Source organism: Chiroxiphia lanceolata, chromosome 3, assembly GCF_009829145.1.
Source record: "Chiroxiphia lanceolata isolate bChiLan1 chromosome 3, bChiLan1.pri, whole genome shotgun sequence".
NCBI classification, from domain to species: Eukaryota; Metazoa; Chordata; class Aves; order Passeriformes; family Pipridae; genus Chiroxiphia; species Chiroxiphia lanceolata.
The window spans coordinates 24,902,515-24,926,427 of NC_045639.1; the positions used below are offsets into that span (position 1 = coordinate 24,902,515).

At 35.2% G+C, this 23,913-nt stretch overlaps 1 protein-coding gene across 2 annotated transcripts in view; it reads left to right on the forward strand.

Moving 5' to 3' along the window:
• The window catches only part of MTA3 (metastasis associated 1 family member 3), a 133,209-nt gene that overhangs the window by 24,214 nt on the left and 85,082 nt on the right, over positions 1–23,913 (forward strand). For both annotated transcript variants that reach the window (XM_032682889.1, XM_032682890.1), the window contains exons 5-6: positions 11,609–11,672; positions 12,671–12,788. In XM_032682889.1, the coding sequence (XP_032538780.1) occupies positions 11,609–11,672; positions 12,671–12,788 (182 nt within the window). The remainder of the gene's footprint in view (positions 1–11,608; positions 11,673–12,670; positions 12,789–23,913) is intronic.

Consider the following 23,913-nt stretch of genomic DNA (forward strand, 5'->3'; position numbering starts at 1 on the left):
GTATTTCTTATTTAGCTTTTTAACTTACTAATGTTCACATTCTGTGATTCTCAGTAGTTTTCATAACTTTTATCAGTCAACTTTTCCAGTAAATATTGTAGAAATATTGTGAAGGTGGTATTCCTCTGTCTCCCATCAGTACTCAAGAATATTCAAGGATGCGGATTTTGCAGCTTCTCTGTGAACAGTTTGATGACTGTTGTGGTGAAATTTTTTTCCCAGTCATCGATTTGGGATTTCACTTGTTGAAAGTCTGCTACCTTGTGTCCTATCACTGTGCTTCTCTGAAAGAAGCCTGGCTCCATCTTAGTTATCTATCTTTTTATTAGGTAATGGAACACAGCAGTAGAATTTCTCTGTTTAGTTCTTATACCTTAAGAGTGAACAAATCCAATTTAATATAATCTGCAGACTTGTTAAAAGTATATTCAGGTTATTAAAGATATTAAACTGTTGGTCCCAGGGTCAGAAACTCAGAGATGGCCCCAGTTGCCAGCTGGATGTAGTATCACTCATTATGCTGAGGGTCCAGCTAGTTTTTTTCCAGCTTATTGTCTGCTTACCTGATCCTTATGTTTCCAGTCTGGTTAAAGGACACTGGAACACAATGCAGGCCTTACTGAAGTCAGGGTGGATGACATTCTCTGACTGTCACTGGGCTACCAAGCCAGTTTTCTCCATATAGAAAGCAAGCAGATACTTGTGCAATAAAAGTCTACATAGCTCCATGTTGGGCCTTTGGTCTTGGCACCTGCAGTTTTAGCCCCTAGATAGGAACAATTGGATTTACAGGAGAAAATAAATGGTATAGTGTTATAGAGATTGGTGGTTGGAAATCAGTTCTCTCAAGAGTAAGAACACTAAAAAATCAGTCCCTTTGGAAGGAAGAGGGGAAAGCCAAAGGTGATTTTAAGAGAATGGAGGAGGGTTTTTGCAGCTACAGACCTAGGAAATTTTACTGACATCTTCAGCCAAGAAAAGAAACTGAGTTTGGTTGCCTCTGTGTTGCAATTTAGGGGAATAAAAGTATTTTACCTGGTATGGTTTTATTTAATTTTTACTAATACAGTTTTCCTGCTTTCATTTTGTCTTTCTTCTTTTCTTAACTTTACTCTTTTTACATTTTTCAAACTGAACAGTAGAGGAAATTATACCTCCACCCCTCCAAAAAACTCTGTCACTGAGGTTACTTTTGTTCTAGTTCATGATTACAAATATGGTGATGTCTCATTTATATATACCTGGTGCTGTTACTTCACAGTTGAGTTACCTGATGTTATTTTAGTAGGTTAGATTTCTTTGGTGTGTTTGTCTAACTCTGAAGCTCTTTGGTCTGCAACTCTGAGCTTTGAATAATTCTGATGTAATTTGTTTGCTCTTGAATTACTGAAATACAGTTTCATTCCTTATTCTGATACTTTTTATTTTGCTATATACATTATATGTAACTCTTTTGATATGTAATTTGTTTTGTTAGAAATACTGGGACTTTTCAGACTTCATCTTGTTTCCCCTTTACATTAGGTGTCACTATACCATTTCAGTAACTTTAGGGAGTGGCATTGGTTTTGACATAGAGGAAAAATCCAGATTTAGAAAATAATTAGAAGCAGGTGGTGTAGTAGTAATTAAACATGGCAATGCTGCCTTGTGGACAGTGTTCTTGCCATGGAATGTGTTTAAGAAAGTGCAATTGTCTAGATCAGTGCAGCACTGTTCTGGAGTCATGGTGTGGGGTAGAGTACAAGCTGATGTACTGGTCTGGGGGTCAAAGGCAGGATTTGCTACCTTGGTGCCCACTTGTCAAGTTATAAGTGAAGCTGTTGCCTCTCCTGTCTGCTCAAATGTGTGAGGTCAGTTAACACCCCTCCAGTGGATTATCTCCTTCCTTCCTAATCCCTGCATGTTACAGATGCAGTTTTGCCAGGCTCTGTAATCCCCACATGTCCTTGTAACAGTTATGCTGCCAGCCAGACTCACTGAGCCACTCTCCTTCACTAATGTCATGTGGTGAATGCTCCCAGGATTTGTGCAGGTGGCTCCTATAAGCAATGCCAGTCCCAGAGAGGGGCTGAGTTGAGCCAGTGCTGTGTACTTTAACTTGGCATTTCAGAGATTTGAGCATTACCAAGTACAGCATTTTGGAAAGGCATGAGAAGGTACTGGGGGGGTAAAATGGTGAAAGTTGTCAGAAAGTTGAAATTGTTTGCCAGTGTTGTAAAATTCATCATAAAACTTAGCACATGGTAAAAATGGGTCCTTTGTGTAAAAATCTGCATATAGTTATCTTGTTGGAGATGCACTGAGTTATCTGACTTCTGACATGGGCTTTAAATTTACTTTTCATTCTTAAGCTCTCAAGAGTTAAAAGGTGTTAAACATGTTTAGATTGTTATGAAAGATTTACATTAACTTCTGAGATCCTTTGTAACTGCTCTTAAATTTAATACTTATATGAGTTGTGTAGAAGAATTTATTTATCCATCAGAGTTCATCTTACCATTTTCAGTATCTTTGCTTAGTTCTTGTTTGCTAATAACTGTGTTTCAGTCTTGGGGTTGTGAAGGTTTTTTATGTTGGTTAATTATTATTATTTTTATTATAATACTTTTAAGTGTTTGGAAAGCATACATAGTCCAAACATTCTCAGATATCATAATAAAATCAGGTAATCTTTTGGACTGCTTTATACTGCAAGAACAATCCCCACCCACCTAAAAATTTTAAAAAATATATTTCTTTTTGAATTTATGCAAAATAAAAAGGCTCATATACAGCCTATTTGACTGTCATGGTTTGAAATTGCCCCCCCTGGGAGCCGGGGGGCCTAGAAGTGGTTGGGTGCCAGGGCAGTCAAAACAGCTTGAGAATGGAGAAGAGTTTCAGGCTGGTGGCCATCTGTAAACAGGAAAGAGGATTTCAAATATAATTATTATTATTATATAATTATATTTAGTTGCTCTTATATTGGTAATTTAGTTGATACAATTGTCTGGGTTTTTGTTAGGGTTAAAGAATAAGCTAATAGTTTGTCAGAAGCCTTTCTGAGTTACACTGGGGTTACAAATATTTATCTTAAAGAAATAAAAATTAAATTTGCTAAATTTAATTTACTGAATTACTTCTTTCAACAACATTTCTGGTAAGCTGGAATATAGGCTTTTAAGAGTCCTATCCTGGGACCAAAAAGAGTGGTATTGTAATGACCTCTTCCTTTGTTCTTTTATCTGATTCAGGCCACACAATTATGTGCAGGGACTATTGACGTGATCCCAAGTGTTTGTTCTTGCATTAAATTGTGTGTTGCAGAGAGAAGTCCATGCTTAGTTGAAAAATTTTCAAGTGGTGGATAATTTACCATAATCTTTAAAGTTTTATCAGTTGCTAATTATGTGTGTTTGCACCACTCTGCTTTTTCTTTTTTCTTCTTAGAGACTGTTTGCACTGAGTACGTTTTTGCTTTTCTTGGGCACAATGCTGAAATTCTTGCTGAGCTTGATTTCTGGACTCAACATTGCTGCATATGATACCTGTGCATTATGTGGATGTTTGTCATTATGGGGATTGTTCAAATAATTAGTAAATCTACACCCTAATATTTAATGGGGGATTTTTATTCAAATTGCCCTTGCATAGACTAAGTATCTCTTACAGTCTTAGAGGATTATATTTGTTGCTTGACATAAGCAGCAAATTCAAATTTTCTATATACCTATGACCTTTAATTCAGAAAAACTTTCTGACCTTTGATTCTGAAATCAATCATACATACTATTTACTTAAAAAACTAACAAACAAAAGACAAAAAAACAAAAAAGAAACCTCCAAACTGTCTTAAGATGCTCTTGGCATGGTTTATTGCTTCTGTTCCAACACAGAAAGGACTTCAAGAGCCCTTTAAAGATTGTGATTGCATAAGGTAATTTTATTAAAAGCTGATTAATATGATTGTGGAGAATGTGAATATTGTTTCAGAATGCCTGTGCATTTGTGACACTAGAGAGTGTCCAAATAGTCTGATCATGAGAAGACTTCTTTAATTTTTACTAAGAAATTTGGAGCGTCTGCATATTCTTATGTGTAAGAATACAAAAAAAGTGGACTTAAACTTCCAAAGTATCAAACTGCAAGAATCTTTGTTTCCCTCTTTTGACATTATTGGGATCTGTAATGCAGTCTAGAACACAGTGTCTGGTTTTTTTTGGTTTTGGTTGGTTGGTGATTTTTTTTTTTTTTGGGTGCGTTTTATTTTGGGGTTTATGGGGTTTTTTTTATTGTTTAATAATACCCTTGCTCCTGGGTAGATTAAAGTAACTTTGATGGGCACCACTTTATAGACATCTCAAAAAAAGCAGCATGAGAATGTGTAGTTCATAAGAACATGCTGTGCTTACAAACTGTAAGAGTGCGATGCTTTTTAAATGTGTTGTAAATGACTCAGTTTTATCATGCAGCTTTCTTTTTTGCTGTTCTTTCTTCTTCATCATCTCATCAGGACTCACTAATATTGATACCTCAAGCTACTAAGATATAGAGAAGTAGTTTTTTTCTGAATGTGGGATTCCTTTACTAAAATGCAACAAATGATCTGAAGCTCAAGACAGATAGGTCAGATAAGCCTTATAAGCCTGATTTATTTTCTGGCATAAATCAGACTGGATAAAGAGTGAATTTGCTTTGCATAGACATGTGCTTACCTGATCATTTGGATTGTTGAGCAAAGTCTTCTTTCATTCTGGATTGAGTTTGTTTGGGGCACAGGGACTTTCGAAGCATATATGACTTTTTTTTTTTTCCTTTTTTTCTTTTCCAATAGAATTAGAAATAGTCTGACAGGAACTAAGATGAAAATTCAGTCTAGACCAGAATCCTGTTTTCAGATGTGGTCAACAATCAGTACTAGTAACAGTGTAAGAAAAAGTGTATTTATTGGTGGAAGACTGTTACTTAAATACCTGAAAATCAGTATATATTTCCCTGTGGTGATACAATTGCAAAGCAAGAGCCTTTCATAAGATGCAAAAGTTTTAAGTTCAGTTACACGGAGTGATTTGCATTGGTTCTGACCTGGGGGACCTTCTAATGGACTTGATGATCTTAAAGATCTTTTCCAACCTGAATGGTTTCCTGATTGTATGAAAAATCATTCTTAACCAACCTTCTCTGTTTTTGTTCAATTTATGCGCATAGGCGCTGCTGTGCTAAAATGTAACATTTTTACTTTGCAACATGAATTAATCCCTAAAGAAAAAATATCAATTACATGAGTTTCTTACAATAGTGTATAGAAGGTACACATATACAGTTATGTTTGTTTTGAGATGTTGAAATATGTAGTTTTACTGTGCCCACACCAAGAAAATATTTACCTTTTAATTACTTTTCAATCCATGTCAGTTGTGCACAATTTCTCCAAGAGACTGTCTGTAAATCCTACCAATTTGGAGTGCTCAAAATCAGTACTCCAGCTCTAATCAAGATTAAAACTCTGAATTTTTTGACTAAAACCCACATGTATTGTAAAAACCCTGGGCCATCTGTATGATCTATGCATATGTTTAGATGCCAGGCATTTACTAGTTCATTTAGATGTGCATAAAACAATTTGCTGTTCATTCTGGTTTTAGTTTTATTTGATCAAGAGTGTGTTAATCAGGTAATATCAAGTTTATTGGTTTATCTTGTGGCTGCAGATACACAATCTTGTACTCTTTAGGAGATTGGTATCATTTTGTCAGACACAGATCCCAGTAGCAGTCACCAATCAGATGGTTTCTGTTAGTTGTTTTTTTTGCCTCATGTTTGAAATGGCCCTGTAAATGAACAGAGGCAATTAAGTATGAACCAATACAATGCAAATATTTTTTGTCAATTCTAGGTATTGATTGAATATTTTAAACGTCAAACTGTAGCTAAGGATCTGTTGCAGATTTAAATCACTCTGATGATGCTGTTCATTTTCTTATGTGTTATGCAACAGCTTGATCCCCAGTTGTTAATCTCTTTGTTGTCTTGAGAGCTCGAAATTTGCTATAAAGACATTGGTATGTGCCTGTTGGCATCATTTTGTGCCCCTTAAACTGTGTTCCAAAGTAAAATACACAAGTACTCTTAGTACTGGCTTCCCATAACTGGGGAATCAATTAGATATAATTAGTAGAAGCTCTTTGGACTCCACAGTTCCTACTTTGTTGTTTGGTGATCGTCATTGCAATTTAGTCTGCTTGTAAAGGGATGTTTGATTGGAAATCTTTAAAACACTTTCTCATTTAAGACAGTTCATGAAAACCTTTGTCATTGAAGGTAACTATCTCCTCCTTTACTCAATATCTGTACCTTTTGTTATGCCTCTTTTCACTTCATGCTGAATATGGGAACGGTTACTCCCAAGTTCTACTAGTGCATGTGCTTCTTTCTATCCCTCTTCCGTATGCATCTTCTTTTTAGTTTAATCTCTGATTGCCACAGAAGTAACAGCATATGCTAAAATCAAATCAGATTTTTCTCACAAGCATAATATTTCCTAATATTCTTTCCTGATATTTTATTTTCAGACTGTCTAGTTAGTGACTTGTGCTTCTGTGTTCCAAATCTCAGCTGAGAGACTAACATTTCTTGGTGCAGATCATCAAGATACAATTGTGTATCTGTACAAAATTATCCAACGTAATTCTGTCATATTCAGGAGGGCAATTAATTGTTATTTCCAAGTCTGTAGGGGCATGCTTGCATATGTTTTTTTCTTTCTTCCGCTTGTATCTGAACAACCAGTGCGTATCAAGTTTCATTGACTTGGTGGGAACCCAGAGCAATGAGTTCTGAGAATTCTTGTACTACATCAATGTCATTCAGGCTGCATCTACATTCCAGTAGGAGACTTGCGTGGCATGATACTGTTCCCATGACATTGCCTTTTCCAGTGCTATCATTTATACTGGTTGACAAGCAGTAAGTGTTATGTTTCTTTCTGTAATTTTTTTTTTTTGCATGCCTCCTGTTCCAAAAAATCTAAGATTTATATGTTGCAAGCTGTCTTACTCATCTGATGAAAACATAAAGAAATAGTCTGCAAGAACAGCAGAACAGCAATTGTAGACATTTCCACTGTTTTAAAAGTTAGGGCTGTGCTGAAACAAACAGGGACTTCAAAAGATGAAACAGTTGCTGTTATTTTGAGTAATTTTGATAGTTTTAAAATACAAGTGTTTGCATCAGCTTTTTAAAAATTTGGTAAGGACTTTAATCTATATTTCTGATTACTTTAAGGAAAAACTCATTACAGAACAATTACCCAGACAGTGCAAAAAAGAAATCATTTAAGTGTATTTTCTGGACAGTTTGGTACTTTACTGTAGGTTATTTAAACAGGCTATATTGAAATCTTTTCATAACATTGTCTTGTATAATAGCCTTGGTACAGCTATTTTCAAGCTACTTAAATTCTTGAGCTTGTTATCTTCATCTTTTATCTTCATTGGAATAGATTAGTAAGACCAGTCTTGTACTTCTCTGTTTTAAATATTGATTGTTGTCACAGTCTTTTCTGAAATATGTTCCTACATCTTTTTCATTTCTCTATTGGATCTCACTGAAATGTGGCACATTTTTGTCTTTAGTTTTCAAGGTTTATTAGGTCCTGTCTCTGCTTACTGTCCTTGAAATCTCTCCTTCAGAACTCGCATACTAAATGACATCTCACGTGGAGTGTTGATTTCCATTAACTCCTTATTGAATTGCTCAAGACAGTGTTACCTGTGAGGGTCTCACAAAGCTGCCATTTACTTTTTAGAATTTATTTGTATTCTCCTTTTCTTTGTTCCACAGTAAACAGCACCTCCTACCCTCCATGAAAAATAGTCCCAAAAATGGAGAGGGGTTGGAAATAAATCCTTATGTTCACTGCACTGAGACTTCTATCTACCACAATGATCAGAATGTCTTATCATTTCCTTATAATCTTTATGTTAGCATCTCTATACTTTGCAGTTTTGGTTGTAGATGATTTGTATTTTGGTTTTGGGACTGTATGGTCCTGACTTTCTTTCCAAGGCTTTTGAAGAAATCCTTTCCTACAAAATCAAGGCACTTTTTCCAAAGTCAGTTTTTTGGGGAGAATGTGTGGTCTCGTTTATGTATTGGAACAGAAGGGATTCCCTGTGGTACAGAAGTACATTGTAGGCATGGAGAAATAGCTTATCAGGCATCCCTTAGCTCATGGCTGTAAATGTTCAGGAATTGTCAATATTATTAAATCAGCCAGCAACAGTTTTGTTGGCATTGTTGTCAGCTCAGTGGAATAACTTTTTTTTTTGTGACCAGTTTAAGTATGAAGTACATCTAAGAGCAGAAGGAATTCTGAAGGCACAACTTAGTCTCATCAGAATTAAATTGTAAGTGAAAACATACAAGCTAACTTATTTCTGTTGTTTACTGTTATTTGTGCATTGCTGAGGTTGCTGAAATTTTCCCTCAGCATTCATACAAGCTAAATTTTGCCTAAGTCTGTAGGAAGTAAAAAATTTTCTGAATATTTTTAATTTGAGAAAGAGGTCAAAACCAGATGTCATCTTAACATCACTGAGGCCTTCTGATGCTATTTACTAGTAATTCATCCAGAGGATACCAGTTAAGTCAAGAATGCTGCTTGGTGGAGGAATACAGCTTAAAGCAGAGAATCAGTTGCATAAGAGGAAGGTTTCTTATGTGAAAGTACAGTAGACAGCTCTCCTCTTACAGGTTTGTTTTTTTATTTCTCAAATGCTGCATAATTTAATATTTCAGGCAGGAGACTCCAACAGAACAGTGAAACTATGGCATTGTACACTACCAGTCTAAATAATACTCAAATCTTTCAGAAATCCTACTGTTTTTTCAAAAAGAGTATGATTTTATTTCACTATGTAACTGATTTTATAATCTGGTAAATGCAGTGTACGTTCTCTTTCATTTGTTTTCGTAGGTAGCTAGCTCCCCCTTTCTTTTCTGTGTCTAGTTTAGAACAGTCAGATTTTATCCTGTTACATTGATTATTTATTTAATATAGCTCCATCTGTCCCAGTTATCTGTAATTGTTTAAAAACATTAATGAATGAAGTTCCAGAACACTGCGAGGAGGAAAATATTTTATATTTAAATGTGGAGAAGCTCTGGGTTTTCAAATATATGCCTTAAAGAAATAACTCCCAAGTCCTGTTGTAATGTGGTTTAAATGATGTTAACTTTTTCTCCAGGGCATTTTGATTATTAGTATTGGAAGAAAGGGTGAAAAGTGCAGTGGTGGTTGGAGAATATTAAGTGACATCACTGCAAATCGATATTCACTTAAGTAATTTCCTCAGCATCCATGATTGAGAGATGCTGGAGACAATATAATGAACTGGATGCTTGGTTCAACCCAGTAGACCATTTACAACTAGACAGATAAGATTTTCCTCTGATTGGGGGGAAAAAAGAGAGGAGATATATAAACAGTAACCTTTTATTCATTTTGTAAAGATTCCAAAACATTTGTATTAAGTATTGCAGGTTTCTACATTATAGAAACTGGTAACTGTAATATATAGAGTCAAAATTAGAAAAAAATTCTGTAATTTACCTCTTTTCAAATGTGGGAGATTTTAGTGGTTGGTTTGTTTTTTGTTTTAGTGTGGTATCTACTACTGTATGTCTAGTGTTATCTTTTTTGAGACTCTAGTCTCTGCATGTGAGAGGTCATATACACATACAAAATGTTACCTCTGTGTGACTCCAGCCATGACACGGTTAATATGCTGTTCAAAGAAATGTAGCATCAAGTAGAAATTCACTCCCTTAAAGAACATGCTGGGGGGATTAAGCTCATCTCTTAATGAAATAAAATGAATTTTTTCGGTTACCAGCAACAAAATCTGAGGTCAGTCAATAAAATGCTCCTGCAGTTGTGATGGCAGTGAAGCAATGAATGTTTCTGCAGTAATTGGAGTTAAATAAGGATAGGCTGTATTGAAGAGAGAGCATTCTAGAGGTGTATGGAATAGCAGGAAAGGTAAACTCCTTTTTAGCCTTTTGCTCTAAAAAGGACGCCAACAAAACATTAAAATGAAGTCGGCAAACTGACTTCATGGTACAACATATAATGAATTTTTAGAAGCGAATCTTCTGGAACTATCAAGGCCAAAAGTTTCAAAGAAACCTTCAAGGACCTGGTGGAGTATAGAAAAGGTTTCCTACTACAGGAGTCTTTTCCTTTGCTCTTGTGTATTGTGCTCAGATTTTTCTCGCTCATCTTTCCACCATTTCTCTTTGGTGGTGTAGTTCTTCTGACAGGTATGACAACGAAGAGAAATTCAGGAGGTTATGTACTGAAGTCTTCATATGTGGATTAACTCCCCTTCTCAGGATGTGCAGTGGCAATGAATAAAACATTAGCCGGGTATGTTCACCTAATGATCAGCCCTTGGCCATTGGCATTCAGTGTTTCTGGTTGACTTTAGCAGTTGGCATCCACTGACAAGAACAGACTGGTTTTTACAATACCTTCTTTGGTGTTCTCTTAAAGTCAAAAAGATCTCTGCAAACAATTATTCTTTCTATATTTGTATGCTGGTCTGTTCCATGACAGAAGAAGATGGGAGACAAGTGTTCTGGGCAGAGGTCCTATAGCCATATGTGTAATGCCACTAGAACCTCCTGGTAAATACCAACTAAACTGAAGGTTAGGTGCATGAAATACAAGGTGCTGTATGTAAAGGGTAATAAGTATGTATTATAATTATATATATGTAATGGTAGTTTGGTTGTAAATGATAACATAAAAATGCCAGTTGCTAACAAGATGATTCAGCACACTTAACATTTTTCATCCACATCCATGTGTGTTTCTTTAAAATACCATTTGTTAAAAATAATTCTACAGATTATTTGCAGAGAAGATGGAGACAGAGGAATTAGAGGCCAAGGCAATGTTGGGGGAGAAGGAGATGAGAAAGGGGTGGGGGTAATGGGGTCAAACTCCCATTGCTTTAGCTACAGGTGTTACACATGGGCAGGTCTGTACCGCTACTGAATAACCGGAGCCTGCACAGAAATGTAGTCATCAGCATTTTAATGTGGTCATAGAAGAAATCAATAGAATTCCACGATTCATTATCAGAAACAATTCCATTCATAAGAGAAAAGCGCTTTAGTTTTACAGGACACTGGTAAAACCTTATATTCTTTCTAGTTTGGGTTATTTGTTTTCAAATTAGGCACCGAACTTACGGGACTTGAGTCACTTTGAGGTGATGTTTCATTGATGCAGACCTCTTTATTAGTTGAGTGTGTATTTACTGTTTGCCATAGTACCTCTTCACCTTCTTTGCTTCTCCATTCCTGAAACTATTTCTCAGTTCGGTGGAATTCCAATGTATTTGAATGTGGGTCGGTACAGCCATTTACTCGGTTGTTTTGCTGTTTATTTTGCTATCTTTAAAGTATGACAGTGTTCATTTTTATATTTTATAATATTTTTATATTTTTAGTGTAATAGTTTGAAGTATATCTAGATCGTTTTCTTGTAAATAACTTTTTCCTTAATATCAAATTTGAACTTATTACAAAGTAACCATTCTTCCTTATGTTTGTGTAGGGGAAAATGCAGTGTTGCACTTCTGAATGAGACAGAATCTGTGCTGTCATACCTGGAGAAAGAGGTAATATATGATTTCTATTTGGGTAAATATTGTAATGGGTTTGGTCTTTTACAGCTGTATTTTTAACAAATGGGCAAACAGTACTTTGAAAATCTTTTCTTGAAGGATAGGTTAGAAAAATTTTGTTGTTGAATACAGTGATTTAAAAAGATTATTTGATAAAATCTTAATTGACACTCTGAAAAGATATGTTTGTATTTAGAAAATAATTAATTTGAAGTAATTTATGTGGTATCTCACAGAAGAAAAATATACAGATGTTTTCCTGTAGCAGATACTTAAGGGAGAATTCACATGGCTTTTTTTAATTTTTAATACTTGGAAAGTATTTCCTCAGCTTTCATTTCCTGTGGAAAGTACTTAGGATGCCTAGCTTTACCAGAAGGGAAGAAAATACCCCAAGAACTTGAAAGATAATTGCAAAATATAGTGCAAAATGCCTTTAGAATAAACATATTTTTCTTTGGAGTTTCTTGATATAACATCAGGCAGACAGTGGTTTTAAACTGAAATTAGGATGTCTTTATTTTTCAATTTCTACACCAAAACCACTGATAATTGGTAAAAATGTTTCTGAAAACAGGACTTGCACTGTACTTTAGGTACTGTACCAGATTTGCCAATACCTATTTTTATGTCTGAGAAGGTTTACACAGTGTTTAATGAGTTTGGAGACTAATTTATCATGTGAAGTCAATATAGTAGAGATACTTATGAGTGGAAACATATTAAATTCAGAAAAAAGTTAACATTTTTTTTCCATTGATATATTTTTGTGTATGAATCTTTTCATTATTGCTCAGTTCTGAAATAAGTCCTAGCAAAGACAGAAGCTTTGATTACCCTTTTAAAAGCACTCATGAAACATCTGTGTTATGTAAAAATGGGATTTATGTGCCGAACCTGGGTTCTGTAAAGTGTGCAAATTTTCAAAAGGAAATATTAAAACTTCAGTTTTAAAGAGTATTATGCTGTTGCAAATGTGTCTTCTTTTTTAGGATACTTTTTTTTATTCACTGGTATATGATCCATCACTGAAAACGCTTTTAGCAGACAAGGGAGAAATCAGAGTGGGACCTAGATATCAAGCAGATGTGCCAGACATGCTTGCAGAAGGTAAATACAAGATCTTTGATTAGTGAAAAAAGTAAAAATTCTTGTCTTGCAATATTGCTCATGCTGACTCTTGAACTAAACTGGTACATAGAGGCAGAGAAAGTAAAATGGTAGGTCTGAGGAAATTCATGAATATTGCTAGATATCAGAAAGAAAGAAGGAAAGGGTAATTCAGTAGCTGTTGAAAAGACAATGTCCATTTTCAGTTTGTGCATAATGCAGTTTAGGCATTTGATAATTGCATGGTCTGCTTAGTTCTTTAATATAGGCTGCACAGAGAGAAGATTTTATGTAATAATAATACAGTAGTGAAATAAGTGAAAAATAAATTTCTTCTCTTCTTTTTAAACAGACTATGCATAGAGGATATTTCTTCATGTCTTCTTATTTTAAAATACTGTCTTTAATCAAAGCATCTTGTCTGTTTTGTAGCATGTTTGAAACAAATGTTTTTAGCCTTGGCATAGCTTTAAAATCGCTGATGATTTTTAAATTTTATATTATTTATTTATAATCTAGCACTACTACCTGTACCTTAGTATTTTGCTACATGGGAACTGTTATTTTAAACAAAATTTCAAATACAATATTTATTTAGTGTTTGGATGACATTAAAGAACCGTGAGCACCTGTGTCTTATGTCTGCAGTTATATTTACTTAGTAAATTTTAAAATGAGTTGGTTTCATCAGCGTAATTCCCACTCTATATTGAGTGCTAACAAAAGAAGAAAGCTTCCTCAGAAGCATCCAGATGTAGATAATACTATTTTCAAGAATCTTGATATTTATTCCTTAATGAGAAAAGATTATGTGAGAAGAGTATCACTTGCAATAAGTCCAAGGAGTTCTGAATATATATATTTGTAACCTTAAATGTGTTTTCTGTTCATTGTGGGCTGCTTTTTTTTTTTGCTGTATACTTTTTTAATTAAAAACAAGCCATTATTTCCAATTTCTACAGAGCTTATTTAATAAACGTATGAAATGAGATAATTTTTATAAAACAAGAAGAATTTGATTTCTGGCAAATGGCAGATTATTTTACCATGAATGGTCTCTAGTAGATCACCTACATTATTATTTTGACTTTTAATAACCAGAAATAAACTATAAGAAGTCATTTCCAGATTTGTTTATAAGGTGTACACTGCTATTCTTGCTGTAAAACGTACCTGTCATAAAGAAAAAAATATTTATGTAGACATTCATATGCTCAAGAGGAAAGCTTGCCGGAGGGCTAAAAGAAAAGGACTATCTCAGTGTGTGTATCAAGTAGCCAGGAAGTACTGATGTGATTCTGAAGTAGTTGGTTGAACTGTAAGGTTTTCAGGATAAGCTGGGGTTGTCTGCCAGACAGGAAGTCTTTTCCTGCTGAGTTCTGCTTACTTAAATTACTAAAGAAAGAGCCTAATTATGAAATAGTGAATATTACATATAAAGTAAATGTTTTTTCTGTTGAAATTTTAGTTATTTGATTTTTTTTTCCTAAAGTTAAATTCCATATTTATTAAAAAGTGAATTACTAAGTTCTTATGGAGCTTAACATTCTGTGTTAAATACTTAATTTAGTTAAATGAGTAGATCATCTCTCTTACATCATGAACACACGATTTCACTATGTTACTGTCTTCTTTTTCTCACACCCTGTTAATCCCCAAAACGCAATAAGTGATGCAGTTTTCTTGCTGTCTTTAGAAGGAAATAATAATCCATCAAAGTTTAAAAACACCAAGCCCACAAATCAAGGATCTGTTGGTACACAGAGCACTGGAGCGGGTTAGCTGGATTAATCTGCAGTTATTTCAAGTGGATGGTGGAAAAAAGGATTTGGTTTTAGGAGGATAAAAATGTCTGAATTATGGTAGTTTTGACTGATTGTTATCTAAGTGTTTCCATAGCCCTCTGACCTCCAGGGAAAACCAAAAGATGATTCAGCTGTTGCTGTTTCTTTATGTAAGCTGATGGCCTGGAAGCTAATCCATTCACTGTCAAGTCTTTTCATTCATGAAAACAAATCTAAATGATTTTTAAAATTAATAGAGTAAAAATAATTATATTTGGATTTTATGGGATTTTGTGAAGATTTTGAATCTTTATGTAGATTTCAGCCTGTACTGTTAGAAGTGGATAATGAACTGTATCTCCAAATTTTTATGCTATAATGTATGACTCTTTAAAACTAAAAGTTAGAGCAAATCATCTTATATCAAAAGAAAAAATTTAGACAACTTCAAGTCAATTAGGAAAAATCAGGTTTTATATCATCTAATAATAGTATAGTATAAAGAAAGAGAAGACACTGCTAAATTTATTCACACATAAAATTTGTCCTCTAATGTAAAGGAAGAATAACTTTTTGAAGGTGATTGATAGGTGTATTTTATGTTTACAGAAAATCCCCAAACTCATTTAAAAAAAAAAAAATTAAAAAACCTGAAGATTCACACACCATCAGTTGTTATATTTTCAAAGTTACTGACATATAAATCCAATTCAAATGACTGAAGACACACCAATTCTGCCAGTTCAGATTCCAGAAGACCAGTCACAACAGGGCTGAAAAATAAAAAAAGAGTCCTGGAACCACTAAGTTATTTTGATGTAAATACGTTGATGTATTCTAATAGATTAAAAATTCAAATTGCTTGCACTTTTTCCATACCATGATAACTTATGTTCTGTCTGAATGGACTACTGGTTTTTTGGTGATGATGGGGTTTTCTTAGTGTTTATTGGAGAAATATATGCATTTTTTTGTAGGAATAGATTTTTTTTTTCCATGCATTGATGTTACCATTTTTGTGTTATTGAATAAAATGTTCTCCAAAACCGGGTGTTTAGGCTTTGGATAATGCAGCATACCTTTTTCCCCCTGCCCCATGGGTGTATTGGATAACTTTATATTTCTCTTTAATTTTTGAAATGAAAAGAACTTTCATTTACTTTCAAAAGACAAACAGTTTTATTAAAATCAATATGCATAATGAGATATTCCAGATTCAACTGTTTTTCCACTTTAGAGATGTATTGAATCATAAATTCTTTACACAATTGCAGTAAACAAGTATAAACAAAGTTAAAATTTGGTTCAAAATGCATATACCTTGTATTTCTTTGCCCCTTTTGTTTGTAATGGTTTAGCTAAATCACCTAGATCACACATTTAGTGAAGACTGTAACTTTGGAGAGAGACCAGACCAGATTGCTTTGAGCAGTCTCTTACCACTTTTGTTATCAACATCCTTGGGAATAAAACGTGGGAGTAAAAGTTGTCAGATTTGAATGATGTTATGGTTGTGTGAAACCCTTCCTTCCCCCCAGTGCCAAGTGTTCCAGTTTGTCTAGACTCTAGTTTGAAGATTGAGTTTTTAGTTTCTTTTAAGACACTAGAGAACAGGAGACTGTGTTCTACAGCATTGACTTAGATTTTGCCTAATAGGATACTGAAGAAGGTCCTTTGTTTTAAAAACACTTTCTTCAGTGGCTTATTCTGTGGATGTAGCAGTTTATTTTCAAATCTGTTACCCCACACTGGAGACATTCTCCTCATCTGTGCAAAGCAAGAATAAAAAGGTTTCTCTCTGAGAACCAAAAGCATGAATTTGGACAAGCATCTTCTTTCAAGCATCTCTACAGTACAGGAGCAAGGTACCCAGTTCTCTGCATGTGATAGCCAGAAGCTGCTGTCTGGTGCATGCACCTACTGTATTTAAACAACAGCTTCTAAAATGTGTGACTAAGTTCAGCAAACAAAACTGAAAACCCCAAACAAGCAAGAAAAAAACCTATAGAGTTTTGCTTTGGGCGAGTAATTATTACCATTGTTATTTGGTTACAAGGCGTACTTTTATAAATTGTTCTGAAAATGATCAAATTCTTGTCACCTTTAACAGCTTTTATTTAGTCCTGTTTTGTGTACAGGGAAATTCCACCAAGACAAATCAGTTTAGATACATGGTAGACTTTTATGTAACATTGATTTTTATTTTTTTTTTCCCCCTCATCTCACAACTTTAAAATCCAAATGTTTTTAAATTCTGGCGTTTCAACCAGTATGGCTCAGCAGTGGAACTACTGACGCAGTGGCAGGTTGTCTTACATGGTTCACTAACAAGCAGAGAATGACAGAGAAAAGTGCTGGCATAGCATTAAGGATATCATTTAGCAAGTAGGATAATGCTTAAGAATGGGAGTAAGTGGGAATTTTTTGCTCTGCAGGATTTCATGTAATGCGTAATAGTTTCTGTCATATGCCTGCACTGCTCTTTCTGCCTCCTGCATGCTATCGCAGGCCTAATTGTAGTTGTCACAAAATGTCAACGCGCTTACACAAAGTAAAATGCACGGCAGCTTAGCTAAACAAATACAGTCAAAGTGGTGTTGCAGATAGGGAAGCCAATTGCTTACAGTAATCTCAGTAATTTCTTAAGTAATGCTTACTTTCATTTATTCATAGGGTTGTGGAGAGGCTGCAACAAAGGCAAAAAAGGCCAATAATTGTTTCTCTGTCAAACCTCTATTAAAACTTCTGCAGCAAAAGATATTTTCTAAATAAACCTAACAAAAAACTTTATGTTGACTGCTTTGTTGTCATGATATGGAAGTCTAGTGAAACTATTTGCAGTAATACTCTGTCTAAAAATACCCCAACCAAACTAAAGAAGTACTAAATTGTATTTTCAAGAAAGCTAATACAATTTATAGTAACTATTTCCTATTATTTAAAATAAAGCTATTAATTGTAGTTCATCAGAATAAATTTTCTGATGTTACATTTGCTTTGTGAAGCAATAATGAATGAACCATTTGTGTACTGTTGTGTAGAACAGTCCTGTTAGGCAATGTAACATGGTTGAGTGTTGAAATCATTTTCAAAACTTAGCCCACCACTATAGGAACAACCATGCTGAATCATACCATCTTCTGTCTATCCATGCAGAAGATCTTGCCTCTTGTTATTTCTTAGTTTTGTTAAATCTTATTTAAAGCCCATTAGAGACCCAATAAGCTGTCACCTTGAGCTTCCTTATGTATCTCTATGATCTTTTTGAAGAACTTCAGTAATTATGTGAGGTGTGATTTTTCTTTTTAAAAGGCCTGCTGATCTGTCCCTACTAATTTGGCTAGTATAGCTGTGAGCCTTGACAATGCTTAGTTGTCCACATTCCCTCCTTCACACCCCTAGGTATAAAACAAATGGATTAGAGTTCATGTGACACTGTTACTAGTTGTTGTATCCCCGAGATCTTGTAGAAATTTTGAGAAGATGCTTGTCCAAACTCAAGTAACTTGTTACTGTTCATATTGTATAATGGTTCTTTGACCTCTCCTACAGATGCTTCATTTTAAGGTAGATCTTGTAGCTCTCTTCATGAAGCATGTGAACATCTGCAGTTTTGTGCAATCATCACAAATGCAGAAAACCAGTTTAATTTCTCTTCCACCTTGAACTTCTCTTGCTTCCTTTTTAAACAGATCACATTGTCAAGGTCTTGGAACGTTAGGTAGTCTGTCGACCTTTTAATTCTATTGATGGTCTGAGAAGATTTTAGTCATTTGAATGCTCTCTGAAATTTGGATAATGTTGTAGCAAATAGGAGAATGAAAGTAGAGTGACAAGAAAAAAAAATTAACCCCACATCTGCTAATGTGTCTGACTCACAAAGCCTATTTTTCCTTTGTGGTATGAGATGCCAATAATTTTTTCTGAGCTGAAGGGAAAATTATAGCATATGAAGGTGCTTTTATTCATATATTTCATAAATGTATGAAATTTATTTGGGTATGAAGGAGCTGAGAGGAGCAGCTCTGTGGGAAAGGCCCTGGGATACAGGCAGACAGAAAGAGGATGTAAGCCAGCAGTGGGCTCTGGTAGTGAAGGTGACCATCTGGCACACAGCCAGTAGATCAAGGCAAGTGGTCATTCCCCTTTACTGATCCCATCTAATTACTGCATCCAGGTTTGGGGCCCTCAATATGGGAAAGCTATTTGTAAACTGAAGTAAGTTCAGTGGAGGCTGTCACACTTGTTAGGGCTGGAGCACTTGTCCTGCAAGGACAGGCTGAGGGAGTTGAGCTTGTGCAACTTGGAGAAAAGGTGACTTCACAGCAGGAGACCAACAGCAGCCCCCCAGTGGCTGGAGGGATATTGCTGAGAAAACAGACAGGTTCTTGACAGGGGTGTGTAGTGGGAGGATGGGATAAAGCTGTCATAACTTTCAATAAGAGGTTTAGAATGGTCATGAGCATAATTTTTTTTTCCCATGAGGATGGTCAGATGGTGGAGCAAGTACACAGGGAGGTTGTGTCCTTAAAGGTGTTCAAATTCCAAGAAAATACAGCTCTGTTTGATCTTACAGCTGAATCTGCTTTGAGGAGGAGTTTAGGCTAGAGACCTCCTGAGATTTCTGACATGAAAAAATCCTACTATTGTGCTCCAGCTTAACAACCTACTGAGGAGATTCAGACTATGGTCTTCTGCCTTTTATCCTGGGGAAGTGTGTCTTTGTAGAGAAAGAGTTGGGACTGGAAGTTTACCTCTTAGTAAACAGGCATGTGAGTGGACAGTTGTTTAATCAAAATACCCACACTTCAAAGATGATCTTAGAATGCATCTTTTTCTGTGCTTACCTACATTCATTTCAGTAAGAGAAGCTGCAAGAGAAACCTGAAACTGCTACTTAGTCACCTTCCCTCCAATGACGACGCTGAGTAGTAGATAACTTCTTTCTGTGTGTTCAGTCAATGTCATTAGCATGCTCAAGTTTCAGCTGACTTTTCCATAAAGACTTGAGACAATATGTTGAGCTTTTAGCAAATCTTAGTCTAAAAATAAAAGGAACACCTGAAGATTAGGAACTGCAAGCACTAATGTTAAGCTAACAGCATTAATACCTACCAAAAAGTTTTCAGTATAATTAGATTATAATACTGCAATATAGGAAAACGTATAACATATGCATAGTATGAGTCACTTAACAGAGCAGCTACTAACCTTTAAAAGTTTTGTTTCTCTTGTAAAAATATGGAATAATTTTTTAGATTTAGCACAAAGCCACCAACTTGAAAGTACACTGTACAGGGAGTTAACTCTGAATTTTCTCTACTTGTCTTAAGTTGCTCGGGTGCTTGAATGATGTCTTTGGGCACACAAAGATTTCCAAACTGTGTTATCCTGGGCAGCATCACAGGGGCAGCTGTTCACAGCTAAAAGTGTGCACATGCTTATCTGAACAATGGGAAGTGCCTGCTAAGAATGGTTTCTGCAAGTTAATTGCCTGTGTGTAGCAGTGGCTCCTGTCAGCTCATCCGGCTCTGCTCCTTGTGCCTGCTGTGAGGATTCTGAATGCTGAGCAAGTCAAGTAGAACCAGAGGTCACTGAGCAAAACAGAGACATGTCATAGAGGGAAATGGGAGTATGTTAGGTTTGAGTTGGGAAGTGAGTTTTCAGTTTCCATGCAGAGGTATATGGAAGGGAAAAAAGCATCAAGAGATGGACAAGTATGATGTGGAATGATTTGGTTTAAAGGTTTATCTAGAGAACTGGCTGCTAGTCCTACTTGAGTACTCCTACCAGCAATGGCAGACTGCAAGTACCTGTTTTAATTAGCCTGGAGGGATGTTCTTTGAACCACTGTTATGGAGATGTCTGTGTACTGCTCCATGCAATTTTTCTCATGCTAATGGTCCCCTCCCAGCTGCAGGCTTGTTCCCAACCCAGTGCTGCTTCTCTTGCATCTGGGTTTAAAAGGAGACCACTGTGTTCCAGGGAATTCTTTATGGAGCAGTGATCTGATACAATTAGGTACTCTCTGGCCATTTAAAGCAATATAGGAAGAGTGTGGATTGGGCAAGGACGAGGACTGTGCCCTTACTAAGACACACAGAAGAGGAATTAGAATCTCTGAAAGGGAGGAAGAAGCAGCCTGTAGGGAAGATATTCTGTTCAAAGCTTTTTTTTTTTTTTTCCCTTCTAGTAAATAAAATTGTAAACTCTATGCAAAGTATCTGTATAAAAAGCCAGACTCCCCCTTGCACAATTGATATCTAAAATGCATCAGCTGTTTAAGGTTAGATGAGATGAATCTTGACAAATAATAAAACTCCTGTTTATATGTACTCAAATATATTTTGTTCTCAAATGGAGTTTCTGTTGGTTGCGCTTTTGAGTTTAAGATGAATTTTTTCTATAATACCTTCTAAAAGAAGGAGCTGTTTCTTGAGGGTTATCCAATTTAAATGTGGTAGTCACTTGTCAGATTTGCAGATTTTTTTTTTCATTATTAAGCTCAGTGTAAATTTTGCATAATTAACTGTTAAATGCTTGCTCATCACAAACAGTAATGTTGTTCATGTCAAATTTTAATAGGATAATATCCTTTACATCAGTCTTACCAATCTCACTTCTAGGGAGCTGGATTAGAGATTTATGTGCTGGGCAATTCAATGCATGTTTATAGGCTTTTATCAGTTTTACTATAAATTAAACAAACCCACATGTAAATGGCTTTTCTCTACCTGTTTTCAGTAAAGACTTTGCTTCTGCCTAACCATGCAGTTGAAAGGAGAATCTGTAGTTTAGAGTTGCAACCACATGTACTACAGAAGCTCAGTGAGGTGTTTGAAGCTTTGTGTTACAAGCCATAGTGTTTTATTAAGTCTTTTCAATGTTATTTAAAAATATTTGCTGCCTTTTGGTACAATTTGTTTAGGTATTAAATGCATGTATAATTTTGATCAAACACTCAATTACATGGATCAAGTTGGGTTTTTTATTCCTTATATAGGAATAGTATAAGTATACTAAGTATATAATATGGTAACAGAAATTTCTGAGCTTCAGTTCTCAGATCATTCACAACTTCTATGTTAACAGTCAACTGATAAGTTGGAAAAGTTGGAAATCCTGCTGCTTATCAATTAGAGTTTATAAAAACTGTTCCACAGTTGAGGGGTGTTATGCAGGTCATTCTGCTTGGAGATTGCTGCAGGTGGGTGGTTTTTTTGTTTGTTTGTTTGTTTATTTGGTTTTTGTTTTGTTTTTTTTTTACCCTTACCCCAAACTGTAAAAGCAAGGACTGCCTTTCTCAAGTTTCATTTATGCTTGAAGAGAAGTCAGAGTTTTAGTTTCATAAAAAGAGAGCCATGATGTCCTGCTGTCTTTAGCTTCTTGAGAAGACTTAGGTTTCTGTTCTCAGTCTTCTGTTTGTTATGAACTTCCTATTTTCCATCAGCTTGAAGGAAATGGTTAAAGTAGCTGTCTTATCTTTTGCCTTCTGTTTGCACCATGAATGGTCTGTGCTGCGGCGTTTGTGTGGAAGGTTGTGTATGATTGCTGTTGGAAAGATTTTGTTATCAATAATAGCTGTAGAGTCTTGGCTGAGATTGTTCAAGTACTGAATGAGTTCTGTCAGGCAGTCAGTTTTATGAAGGATACAGGTTTTTTTATTACATGCTGTGTATGTACTTGTTATCCCTGTGAGCACTCAAATCACCTTTCAAACAGCAATGTCGCAGGGTTTAGTTGACTTTGCTGTATTTTCTACCTCAGTAACTAAATGGACTTATTCTAAGTTCAGATTCTTGCTGTTTTACTGCAAGTCTGATTTTTCTTTTAAGTTTATTCTGTAGAAAATGAAAAACAAATAGCAGATGCAGATGAAATGTGTTTTTTTACATTTGAATAAATCAAAATACTTTGCATCCTAAAGAAAAAGTTCTTCTCTAAATTGTTTTGTTTAAATTTCTTCACATGAAAAGTCCTATTTATCTTTAGAATGCTGAAGTCACAGGGAATTTGCATATGTATAATATTAAGGATTTTTAAAAAAAAAGTGAACCAAAACTGCAGGACCAAAGATTTCATTTTAATTTAGTCAGTTTTCTGTGTGTTTGCTTGTTCTGTGGTGGTTTTTTTTTTAAGGAATGCAATCTCTATGCATTGTGGTAGCCCTTTTTAAAAAATAAATATTTTAAATATTATTATTCATATAGGGTATGGTACTCTTATTATTTTTACACAGAATCACTTTCATTATGCTTTCCTAAAAACTGTATTACCTCATGTGTTGTTATTTCAGGAATTTCAGAAAAACTGTTGCAGTCTTTGTGTATTCAGATTGGAATAGGTGCTAGACCACTGTACAGTGTCTGTCAACCAAAACATATCTGAACTGGGGGTGGGGAGTCCAGAATCACATTGTTCAGGTTTATTTATGGATATCAAAAGAGTACAAGAAGCTAATTCCAAAATAAAGATGAATTTCAGGTATCTTTTCATTAGTTGAATATTTACTCTTGCCCTTGAATGGTAGGTGACCTTGTAGTTTCATGCATATAATAAAGTCATTGCCTTTAGTTTTGCTGTAAAAAAACCCCTAAAATGGATTATTTCATATCTGGGACTGTGGGGATTCTACCTGAATGTGATTTAATGTAAGGACTAAAAAGTGAGATAGTATGCCTTTAGGACATTATGTCTCCATGTTCTCTGATTTGTGTAAGTTCCTTTTTGCAGACTGTTCTGCAGGATTTTGGGAAAGAGGCAGCCTCATTTTTTCCTTCCTTCCAGCACTGGGCATTTCCATAAACCAGCCATTCTTGATGCAGCATTATGGAGAAGTTGGTCACTAATGCATGGTTACAGCTCAATTTATTCTGAACATGTAATTATTTCTGTTTATTTCTAGGAATTTAGAACTCAATGAATTAAATCTCTTGTGTGTTTTGTGAGTCTTGTTTTTTGATCACCAGTGATTGATTTATAAGAACCATAAAGCTGAACACTGAGAGAACTCTAAGGTTGTTGGAGGCCATTCTATTTCAAAAGAGATTTTTCCAAGTGAAGAATGACTTTTTTTTTTATAAATTCAAGCTCTAGAGGATAAGAGGCCACTGGACTATGCATGTTCTATTGGCTTTGAAAATGCTCGGTAGGAGTTTAAATGTCTGTCGACAAGTAACAGACCTGTTTCACCTGATATCTTTCATTTGTAGCCTCTATATGTGCCTATTTTTCATTTCTAGTCTTTATACATGTGTTATGTTCATAAATTGAGTTTTACCATGAGATTTGTGTAAACATACGACTCATTATCTGAATGGCTAATTGAAACCTGAATATGC